Source organism: Penaeus chinensis, chromosome 39 (genome assembly GCF_019202785.1).
Source record: "Penaeus chinensis breed Huanghai No. 1 chromosome 39, ASM1920278v2, whole genome shotgun sequence".
Taxonomy (NCBI): domain Eukaryota; kingdom Metazoa; phylum Arthropoda; class Malacostraca; order Decapoda; family Penaeidae; genus Penaeus; species Penaeus chinensis.
In genome coordinates this window covers 7,224,022-7,236,521 of record NC_061857.1, presented here as the reverse complement: position 1 = coordinate 7,236,521, position 12,500 = coordinate 7,224,022, and the positions used below count along the sequence as shown (strand labels likewise).

The 12,500-nt window shown below is 40.2% G+C and overlaps 1 protein-coding gene across 7 annotated transcripts in view; it reads right to left on the bottom strand.

Moving 5' to 3' along the window:
• Nucleotides 1–12,500, bottom strand: part of LOC125046664 — a 44,749-nt gene that overhangs the window by 2,530 nt on the left and 29,719 nt on the right. For 3 of the 7 annotated variants that reach the window (XM_047644511.1, XM_047644513.1, XM_047644512.1), the window contains one exon: nucleotides 5,628–5,945. The exons of the other annotated variants lie outside the window; for them this stretch is intronic. In XM_047644511.1, the coding sequence (XP_047500467.1) occupies nucleotides 5,628–5,945 (318 nt within the window). The remainder of the gene's footprint in view (nucleotides 1–5,627; nucleotides 5,946–12,500) is intronic. 7 annotated transcript variants of the gene reach the window in all.

The following is a 12,500-nucleotide window of genomic DNA, read 5'->3' as shown; positions in this document are numbered from 1 at the left end:
ATAGTATGTCTTTCCTTAATCCCCCCTCAGGCTGTCTACCTTCCTTGCCCTTTCGTTTTCCCCCTGTCTCTCTCTCTCTCTCTCTCTCTCTCTCTCTCTCTCTCTCTCTCTCTCTCTCTCTCTCTCTCTCTCTCTCTCTCTTTCTTTTACCAATTCCTCTCCCTCCTTTCCCTTTTCCTTTCCGTTTTCCCTCGGTGCTCCTCCTCTTGCCCTCTCTCTTCCCCTTCCTCTTCCCTCTCTCCTCCCATCTCCCCCTTTCTTTTATCCCCCAGTTCCTCTCTCTCGCCCTTCTCACTCCCTAATTATTTAGAAGGTATAGAAGATAATATTTGTTAGCGTATCTGAGTATCTATATTTGTCTGTTTGTCTGTCTGTCTGTCTGTCTGTTTGTTTGTCTGTCTGTTTGTTAGTCTGTCTGTCGGTCTGCCTGTCTGTTTGTCTATCCACTTATCTATCTGCCAACCTATCTATCTACTCACTTATATGTACTTATGCACGTGTGTGTATGTTTGCCTGTGTGCGTACCTATATATCAGCATATATATGTGCGTGTATGTATATAACACGACAAACGACCAACAAACAAAACGAATCTAGCGTGAAGACGTACACGGGAAACCCATACACGCATTCCAAGTGAAATCCGTACCACACACACGTATATTCGGTCTACAGAGATTTTAGTTTAAGCCTTCGTATTCACGTGAAGAGCACCACCTCTGATGTATGGCGTCAATGAAGAGAAGAACGAGCTAAATTAGCCTATTAACTGCTGACCGAGATTGCGAGGCTGCCTGTGTTCTGGCTCGTTGCTCTAAAGTAATGCCGTGTTATATCATGCAGTGCGATATTACTAATTGTATATAAGCGTCTTGTGTATCATATATCGTGTATTATGTATAATATTTTTTTTTTTCTTTATTATTTTAGGTGTTGGTTTATACTTTGCATATATGTAGTATATGTTGTACGCTTATACAATATGGCTAGTTTAAAAAAAAATGAAATCTAGGCGAGCAGAGAGAATAACATCCAATTATTTTCTCCAAAAAAAAAAAATAAATAATAATCAAAACAAGAAAAAAATAAATAAAATATTTGAAGAATTCTATTTTTTTAAGCCTGGCAGATAAACACGAAAAGAACATCAGCCATCAGAAACACGATCTTAAAAGAATAAATTAATGAGATCTACAACTCTACTACCCACGTGGAGATTGCTGCCGAAAACAGTGTTGAAGAATGTTGTAAAAGCCAATGTTGCAGATTGTTGCAGAAGATAGTTTTGTACATATAGTGTCGCAGATTGCTGTAGAAAATAGTTCTGTTGAATGTTGTTAATAACAATGTTGCAGATTGTTGCAGAAGGTAGTGTTGTTGGTGACCAGTGTCGTACATTGTTGTAGGAGGTCGCATTGTAGAAATCCCGTTTTGTAGATTGCTGTGTTATAGACATCTCCTGGTGCATACTGATGTAGGAGAAGGCGCTGTAGCTAATTGTAGATTGCTGTAGAAGATAGTTTTGTGGAAATCCCGTATTGTAGATAATTGTATGTCAGGAAAATCCCGTGCTGTAGATTGTTGTAAAAGCGTGACGAAACTCCCGTATCGTAGATTGGTGTAGAAGATAGTAGTGTAGAAATCCCGTGCTGTAGATTAGAGCCAGTGTCACGAAAATCCCGTATGGTAGATTGTTACATAAGCCAGCGTGACGAAACTCCCGTGTCGGAGACTGTTGTAGAAATCCTGTGTTGAAGATATTTGAAACTCCCGCGTTGCAGATTGTTATCACTAATCCAACCCTTAACCAGCGTGGCAAAATTCCCGTATAGTAGACTATTGTAGGAAGTATCGTGTTGTAGAAATCCAAGGCTTATCTCAGTCAGGCAACATGGCCAACGAGATAAGAGGCCGTTCGCCAGGTGGCCACTTTGGATTTCGAACGTTAAATCCCGGGAATCGCTGGCTTATCCTCTTCCGTTGTTTCTGTTCGTTGGTTGCGTGTCAATTGCAATTTTCCTCTTATCTTCCGTCTTTTTGTTCTTTCTTCTTTTTTTTCTGTGATTTTTTTTCGTTATTTTGTGTTTTTCTTTCTATCTTCTTGTTTCTTCTTTCTGGTTTCCTTTTTTCACATTTTCTTTCATCCTGATATTTTCCAACTGTCTCGTGTTTCCCTGTTTTATCTCTTCTCTCTTTCTCACTTCACTTGTTTCGGTCATTTGCCTTCTCTTTGTATGTAAATGTATGGCACAGGGGAAACGGAGGAAACGCTAGAGCAAGAGTGAAGAGAAAGAGAGAGAGAGAGAGAGAGAGAGAGAGAGAGAGAGAGAGAGAGAGAGAGAGAGAGAGAGAGAGAGAGAGAGAGAGAGAGAGAGAGAGAGAGAGAGAGAGAGAGAGAGAGAGAGAGAGAGAGAGTGAAAGAGAAGAGAGGCAGACAGATAAAGGGGAAAGGAGAGAAAATGAGCGACAAAGAGATAGATTGAGGAGAGACAGATAGGCAAGGGAAGGAGAAAGAGAGAGAAACAGACAGAAGAATTCAGACACAGAGACAAACAGAAAAAAAATATATCACTGAAACCAAACAGTGCCTCTTCCTCCTATTCTCCCACACCAAAACAAAAGTAATAATGATGGTAATAATAAAAAAGAAATAGGGAATTTTTTTTTTTTAATAAATAAAATAGGAGAAAGAGAGACAGAGACAGATACAGACAGATAGACACACAATCAAATAGACAGAAAGACAGAGACAGAGAGAAAAAAAAAAAACTCCAAAGGTCAAAGGTCATCACGTCCACGACATTCCTCGATGGTGTGAATATTCATCTGTGGATGTATTGCGTTGCGGTCCCCTTGCGTGAATGCTGGTGTCTTTATCTCTCTCTTTCTTTCTTTCTCTCTTTCTTTCTTTCTCTTTTTCTTTTTCTCTTTCTATCTTTCTTTTTCTCTTTCTCTTTTTCTTTCTCTCTTTCTCTCTTTGTTTCTCTCTTTCTCTCTTTCTTTCTCTCTTTCTCCCTTTCTTTCTCTCTTTCTCTCTTTCTTTCTCTCTCTCTCTACTTCTCTCTTTCTCTCTTTCTTTCTCTCTTTCTTTCTCTCTTTCTCTCTTTCTCTCTTTCTTTATCTCTTTCTCTCTTTCTTTCTCTCTTTGTCTCTTTCTTTCTCTCGCTCTCTCCTTCTCTCTTTCTCTCTTTCTTTCTCTCTTTTTCTCCTTTTCTCTTAATATCTTTATTTCTCTCTTTCTCTCTTTTTTTCTCTCTTTCTCTCTTTCTTTCTCTCTTTCTCTCTTTGTTTCTCTCTCTCTATCATTCTTTCTCTCTTTCTCTCTTTCGTTCTCTCTTTCTCTCTTTGTTTCTTCCTTTCTCTCTTTATTTATTTCTCTCTCTCTCTTTCTCTCTTTCTCTCTTTCTTTCTCTCTTTTTCTCCTTCTTCTCTTTGTTTCTCTCTTTCTCTCTTTGTTTTTTCTCTTTGTTTCTCTCTTTCTCTCTTTGTTTCTCTCTTTCTCTCTTTGTTTCTCTCTTTCTCTCTTTGTTTCTCTCTTTCTCTCTTTCTTTCTCTCTCTCTCGCTTTGATTCTCTCTTTCTCTCTTGTTCTCTCTTTCTCTCTTTCTTTATCTCTTTCTCTCTTGGTTTCTCTCTTTCTCGCTTTTATAGTCTTTCTCTGTTCTTGTCTTTCTCTCCTTCTCTTTTTCTCTCTTTCTCCCTTTCTTTCTTTCAATCTTTCTGTTTCTGTCTTTCTCTCCTTCTCTCTTTCTTTCTCTTTTCCTCTCTTTCTCGCTTTCTCCCTTTCTGTCTTTCATTCGATCTCTTTCTCTCTTTCATTCTTTCTCAGTTTTCTTTCTTTATCTTTTTCTCTCTAATATTTGATCTTTAACCTCTTTTTCTCTTACCTCTTCCTCTTTTTCTCTCTTTCTCACGTTTTTTTCTCTCTCTTCCTCTTAATCTTCCTCTCTTTCTCTTTTTTCTATTTCTCTCTCTCTCTCTCTCTCTCTCTCTCTCTCTCTCTCTCTCTCTCTCTTTCTCTCTCTCTCTCTCTCTCTCTCTCTCTCTCTCTCCAACTACCGCCTTCCATTATAAATCTCTATTTTTTTCTGATTTCTAAACAAAGGCAAAACTAAGGGCATACCTACCTACCCCCCTCCCCCTCCCCCTGTTTATACACTCCAAATGAAAGCCTTAGCGTTTAGCGGAAAAAGACGAAGATAGCGGTGTAGCGAAAAGAGCTTATTTAGCGGGGGGGGGGGGGGGGGTCGTGCTCCTGCTTATAGATGGTGGATCGCGGTGCAGAGGAAATCGTTTAAGGAACAAAGAGGAAAATGTGAGAAGAGAGAGAGAGAGAGAGAGAGAGAGAGAGAGAGAGAGAGAGAGAGAGAGAGAGAGAGAGAGAGAGAGGGGGGGGGGGGTTGAAAAGTTTATTCAATATAATATACAGTAGTGAGAGAGAAAGAGAGAGAGAGAGAGAGAGAGAGAGAGAGAGAGAGAGAGAGAGAGAGAGAGAGAGAGAGAGAGAGAGAGAGAGAGAGAGAGGGAATGAGAGAGAGAGATTGATTTTGAAAAGTTTATTCAATACAATCTACAGTAGAGAAAGAGAGAGAGAGAGAGAGAGAGAGAGAGAGAGAGAGAGAGAGAGAGAGAGAGAGAGAGAGAGAGAGAGAGAGAGAGAAAGAGAGAGAGAGAGAAAGAGAGAGAGAGAATGAGAGAGAGAGAGAGAGAAAATGAGAGAGAGAGAGAGAGAGAGAGAGAGAGAGAGTGAGGGGAGGTAGTGAAAGAGATTGATTGATTTTAAAAAGGTTTATTCAATATGATATACAGGAGAGAGAGAGACAGAGTGAGAGAGAGAGAGAGAAAGAGAGAGAGAGAGAGAGAGAGAGAGAGAGAGAGAGAGAGAGAGAGAAAGAGACAGAGAGACAGCGGACGGACATATAAGCAGAGAGAGATGGGGCGATACGAAGAGGGAGAGAGGGAGTGGCAGACAAACGGAAAGAGAAGAAAAATGAAGCAAGAGACAAAAGTGCAAAATAAAAAAATCTGACATACAAAACAAATAAAATTCAAGCACAAAGATGCAAAATGTTAAAATAATGACAGATACATAAAGATATTTGGAGATGAAGTAAAGAGAGTGGGGGGGGGGGAGACAGAGAGAGAACGAGAAGGGAGGGAGAGAGAAACAGATGGACAGATAGAGAGACAGATTGTCATACGTATATATATATATATATATATATATATATATATATACATTTATATATATATATATATATATAGAGAGAGAGAGAGAGAGAGAGAGAGAGAGAGAGAGAGATAAATTGTGCAAGAGAGACAAAGAGAGGGAGAAGGGAGATTAAACAACAACAACAAAAAACAAAGGAAATTAAACGAATCAAGAAATTAGGCAGAGGAAGGAATTCATCAAAAGGAGGGTGATATGAGGAAAGAGAGGGGGGAGAAAAGGAAATAAATAAGGCAAGAGAAAGAGAAAGTGGACGACAAAAAGAAAGAGAAGGAAAAGGAGAAGATTCGAGAGACATGGGAAAAGAGAGAAACTGGGGAGGAGAAATATTATGAGAATGGCGGGCAAGAAGGAGGGAGAGAGTTAAATTCATGTAACAGCTGTAATGCTATTCTCACCGTTCAGGAAGGAGGCAATACCGGTGAAATTGCCTTGCGGAATCATTCCCTCAGGAGTTGGTTGATTGGGACCGAGCGTGCTTGCGAAAGGCTGTTTTCCAGGATCAACCGAACTTGCGTTAGATTCTATAGGCGGAACGACCGAACTTGCATTGGATTGGATAGGCGGAGCAACCGAACTTGCATTCGAATGAACCGGAGGAACGACTGAACTTGCTTTTGGGGGGACTACCGAGCTTGTATTTGCTTGACTTGGCTTGCTTGTGGGCTTGGCAATGATCGAGTCATTTCGGGGAGAGTCGGTCGGTCTCGGCTTGTCTGTCGCGTTGGTCGGAGATGAAGCAATTAAAATGGAATATAAAGGCAACAAATTCGAATTTCGAGAAGAGTCGGTCATGAGAGTGAAAGGATGAAGGAAGACCTACGATCAGGGTTTTATGGTTGAGTCATTTCTAAACAGAAGCTGCATCAAAACTAAATGACAAAATGACTGAAAAGGAAGTGGCTCTGATTTCACTGACCTGACCAAAATATACATGTATGCATATATATATATATATATATATATATATATATATATATATATATATATATATATATATATATGTATATATATACATATATACATATGTATATGTATATATATACATATATATATATATAATATATATATGTGTGTGTGTGTGTGTGTGTGTGTGTGTGTGTGTGTATGTAAACACACGCACACATATATTTATATATATGCATATATGTGTGTGTGTGTGTGTGTGTGTATGTGTGTGTGTATGTGCGTGTGCGTGTGTATGTGTGTTTGAACATAAGTATGCTTGCATGGAGTTATTACACATACACAGCGGATCTATTTCTTCTCCAAGATCTACCTAACTATCGTTAATCGAGTAGGTCAACACTCATTCACATTACCGTCCCTTGCATACTACATTCCCGCTGACCGCACACAACTCTCGGGAAGCAAAACCCACCCTTAACGCCCGTGCGAACGTCGAAAATCCCCAGAAGGAAAACTCATAACAATTCTTTCCCATTTAGAGAAAGCCCGGCCTTTGCGTAACTTAGACCAACATACGCATGTAGCATAATTTACGAAGATGTGCTGTTTAAACCGATTTTCTTTCCCTAAGGAGGAAGAAGCAAAGTTCGTACCCAACCTAAATTCTGCTTTCTGCCTCCGGTGGAAATAATAAAGGCGACAAGGTCTCGACAAAACCTCGTCCTGTGTTATTGGATGAATGCACCACCGTCTTCTTCTGCCATCTAGTGGTGGATAGAGTAACTACTTCAAGGACGTTTTGCGCCCCAAGAAAATATTTATCTGGCTAAAATAAATATATAGGATGAATAGACATATGAATGGATAAACATGTGAATAGCGTGAGAGATGAATAAATAAATAACGTAAGAGCTAAGTAAATATAAAATAGACTTGCCCCATCTTCGAATTAAGAAATCGTTTTCTCTTCGACAGAACTTCTTGATAAGCAAGAAAATCTTCCGTATCATTCTTGGATATCTGTACTACCACTCCTGATCTCTCCATTCATTCTACACACTTGGCATGAATAAACTTCCCAGATATCTAGATCTTCGCGGGCACATGCAGGAGGCAGAGTGGATACAGCAGCGGGTACATTTCTTGAATGATCTTTTCTCGATACATTACCATAACTGTATACGACTCTCTTTAAGGTCGAATTTCGTATTTTTATTACCACGTTAGGATGCACTCTCTAAGCCTAAAGGTCCTCCACCCCAACATACGTTCTCTTAACCTCATAGCCCGCGACACTAGTTCACATTATACTTATTCCCTTCATGGTTTAACATAGCAGCGTGCGCTCTACGCCACACCAGCATACCCTCTCTAGACCACATGGCTCGTCACGCCAATGTACGCTCTCTAAATTTCTCCTTAAGGCTTGCAATCTCATGGTCTATTGGCTTATCACACACCGATACGAACTCTCCAAACCTCATGACACCGCACCCGCATGCACTCTGCACACCTCATGATTCACCTCACCAACATGCACTCTCCACACCTCATGGATCATCACACCAACATGCACTCTCTTCACCTAATGACTTATCTCGCTAACATGCAGTCTCTGTCCCTCATGACTCATCACACCATCATGCACTCTACACACTTCATGACTCACCACACTAACCTGCACTCTCTTCACCTCATGGATCACCACACCAACATGCACTCTCTGTACCTCATGACACCAAATCACCATGTACTCTCCGCTCCTCATGACACCAAATAAACATGCACTCTCCATACCTCATGACACCAAATCAACATGCACTCTCCATACCTCATGACACCAAATCAACATGCACTCTCCATACCTCATGACACCAAATCAACATGCACTCTCCATACCTCATGACACCAAATCAACATGCACTCTCCGCTCCTCATGACACCAAATCAACATGCACTCCCGCACCTCATGACACCAAATCAACATGCACTCTCTGCTCCTCATGACACCAAATCAACATGCACTCCCGCACCTCATGACACCAAATCAACATGCACTCTCTGCTCCTCATGACACCAAATCAACATGCACTCTCCATACCTCATGACACCAAATCAACATGCACTCTCCATACCTCATGACACCAAATCAACATGCACTCCCGCACCTCATGACACCACATAAACATGCACTCTCCATACCTCATGACACCAAATCAACATGCACTCTCCATACCTCATGACACCAAATCAACATGCACTCCCGCACCTCATGACACCAAATCAACATGCACTCTCCATACCTCATGACACCAAATCAACATGCACTCTCCGCTCCTCATGACACCAAATCAACATGCACTCCCGCTCCTCATGACACTAAATCAACATGCACTCTCTATACCTCATGACACCAAATCAACATGCACTCCCGCACCTCATGACACCAAATCAACATGCACTCTCCATACCTCATGACACCAAATCAACATGCACTCCCGCACCTCATGACACCAAATCAACATGCACTCTCCATACCTCATGACACCAAATCAACATGCACTCCCGCACCTCATGACACCAAATCAACATGCACTCTCCATACCTCATGACACCAAATCAACATGCACTCTCCGCACCTCATGACACCAAATCAACATTCACACTCCATACCTCATGACACCAAATCAACATGCACTCCCGCTCCTCATGACACCAAATCAACATGCACTCTCCGCTCCTCATGACACCAAATCAACATGCACTCCCGCTCCTCATGACACCAAATCAAAATGCACTCTCCATACCTCATGACACCAAATCAACATGCACTCCCGCTCCTCATGACACCAAATCAACATGCACTCCCACTCCTCATGACACCAAATCAACATGCACTCTCCGCTCCTCATGACACCAAATCAACATGCACTCTCCGCTCCTCATGACACCAAATCAACATGCACTCTCCGCTCCTCATGACACCAAATCAACATGCACTCTCCGCTCCTCATGACACCAAATCAACATGCACTCTCCGCTCCTCATGACACCAAATCAACATGCACTCCCGCACCTCATGACACCAAATCAACATGCACTCTCCATACCTCATGACACCAAATCAACATGCACTCTCCACTCCTCATGACACCAAATCATCATGCACTCTCCGCTCCTCATGACACCAAATCAACATGCACTCCCGCTCCTCATGACACCAAATCAACATACACTCTCCATACCTCATGACACCAAATCAACATGCACTCTCCGCACCTCATGACACCAAATCAACATGCACTCTCCGCTCCTCATGACACCAAATCAACATGCACTCTCCGCTCCTCATGACACCAAATCAACATGCACTCTCCGCTCCTCATGACACCAAATCAACATACACTCTCCATACCTCATGACACCAAATCAACATGCACTCTCCGCTCCTCATGACACCAAATCAACATGGACTCTCCCGCTCATCACTCTACAGACACCCCCACCTCATGACCAATCAACAGGCACTCTCCTCACCTCATGACACCAAATCAACATGACTCGACTCATGACACAATCACATGCACTCTCCACCTCATGACACCAAATCAATAAGCACTCCCTCACCTCATGACACCAAATCAACATGCACTCCCGCTCCTCATGACACCAAATCAACATGCACTCCCGCACCTCATGACACCAAATCAACATGCACTCCCGCTCCTCATGACACCAAATCAACAGGCACTCTCTGTACCTCATGACACCAAATCAACATGCACTCCCGCTCCTCATGACACCAAATCAAAATGCACTCTCCATACCTCATGACACCAAATCAACATGCACTCCCGCTCCTCATGACACCAAATCAACATGCCCTCTCCGCTCCTCATGACACCAAATCAACATGCACTCCGCTCCTCATGACACCAAATCAACATGCACTCTCCGCTCCTCATGACACCAAATCAACATGCACTCTCCGCTCCTCATGACACCAAATCAACATGCACTCTCCGCTCCTCATGACACCAAATCAACATGCACTCTCCATACCTCATGACACCAAATCAACATGCACTCTCCATACCTCATGACACCAAATCAACATGCACTCTCCATACATCATGACACCAAATCAACATGCACTCTCCATACCTCATGACACCAAATCAACATGCACTCTCCATACCTCATGACACCAAATCAACATGCACTCTCCATACCTCATGACACCAAATCAACATGCACTCTCCATACCTCATGACACCAAATCAACATGCACTCTCCATACCTCATGACACCAAATCAACATGCACTCTCTGCACATCATGACACCAAATCAACATGCACTCCCGCTCCTCATAACACGACACCAGCACTTCATGGCAACTATCGACAGGGGCTTCCTTTGTTTTAAGGATTCCTCGACAAAGGAGCTTTCTTTTCTTTGTGGAAAAAAGGAAGAGGTAAAGAAGAGGAAGGCGGTGATTTGTCTGTTTGTTTGTATGTTTGTTTGTTTGTTTGTTTGTTATTTGTTTTGTTGCATGGTGAAGTGTTTGTTCTCGTTCGTGTGTTTGTTGTTTTTGATTTTTGTCATGGAGAGTGTGTTCTTGTTTTTTTTGTTAGTTTGTTGTTTGTTTTCATTTCATGATGAATACTGTATTCCTGTTTACTTGTTCCTTATTTGGTAAAGATTTTTTTTTTTTAATGGATGAGTGAATGAGTGTAGTCTTATTTGTCTCTGCACTTTTTGTAGTTGTTTGCCTTGTTTGATTGTTTGTTACAGTGTGCATTTGTTTGTGGATATGAATGCAATTTGATAATGTTGTTTGTATGTAAGATAATAGTTAATTCACTGTGTGTGTTTGTTTGTTTTTGTGTTCGTTTCTTTGCTCGTTTATTGTGTATCCTTGTGATTGTTTGCAGAAAAAAGTTTGAGGGGAGATTGGTCTGTGTGTTTGAGTGTTTGTCTGTTGTTGTTGCTGTTGGAGTTTGTTCTTTTTTATCCTCTGTTTCTTTCTGATTTGTATTGTTTCTTTTTCTTTTTCTTTTCTTGGTCTTTTTCTTTTAGTTATTCTTCTTGTTATACCTGTTAAATTTTTGTCATCTGTGTATTTTTTCTCTTTCTCTCTTTTTCCTCTCTTCATCTTTTCTCACTCATTTTTTTCCCTCTCCTCTTCTTCTCTCTCATTATTTTCTCTTCTTCATACTCTTCCTCTGTCTTATCCCCCGCCCCCCTCCCATTTTATCTTTTTACTCTCTTGCTTTATTCTCTCTCCTTCTCTTCTGTCATCCTTCTATCACCTTCATCTTTTTCTCTCCCTCTTCTCTCTTTTTTCTCCTTTTCTCTCACTCTTTCTTGTCTTTCCGCATCATCAGTAAAATGTCTCTAGCATCTTTTTTTTATTTTCTTGTTTTTTTCCTAACTTCTCTGTAGAAGACAGAAAATGACGGAATGCAATTTTCTTTCTCTGAGACGTGCTCTTGTTTCCTTTTCGAAGATGTGTTTTTATTTTTAGACTATAAATTTTTGTTCTTGTTCTTCTCCTTCTCTCTCTTTCTCTCTATCTTTCTTTTTCTTTCAGTTTTTTGTGTTTGTTTATTTTTTTCTGTTTCGTCTTCTTCTTTTCTTCTTTTTTTCACTTGATATATATATATATATATATATATATGTTTATTTTATTGAGATACCTCCTTTTCTTGTTTAAAAGGTATTTTCATTTTTAGAATGCAATTTTCCTGATTAAATTTTTTTTTTTCTTGTTCTTTGCTTAAATGTTTTCCTCTTCAATATACGTTATTTTTTCTTGCTTTCTTATTCAAACTATCTTCGATTTCAAATCAAACTTAATGAATAATTAATCGTGTAGTTTTAGATCTTTGTGTTTATGTGCAGTTGTTTTCTTTAGGTTTACGGGTTTATATTATGGATTGGATTCGGTCCGGTTAGATTTAATTAGGTTTAGATAATGTAAGAGTAGATCGTATATCAGATGGAAATATGATTTAGTGAAATAAGTTAGATTTAATAATGTTACGTTTTGGTTTCAGGCCAGCGAGGATAGAGTTAGATGAACGAAATATTAGTCATGATATTGACGATGAAAGTTAGGTAATAATAAAGGAAATAACAAATGTGAAATGTGTTAGTGCTGCTAATGTTACCACTAATAGCAGTAATGATAGCAATGATGATATTGATTATGGTGATCATGATAGTAAAACAGCAACAATTATTATTATATCAGCAAGGATTCTAATAGAATATAAAGAAAACATTCATAGCAATATTATTTTTTTGGAATTAAAGAATGTTTATAAGAGTTCATGATAATGATATTGCAATTTCCAAT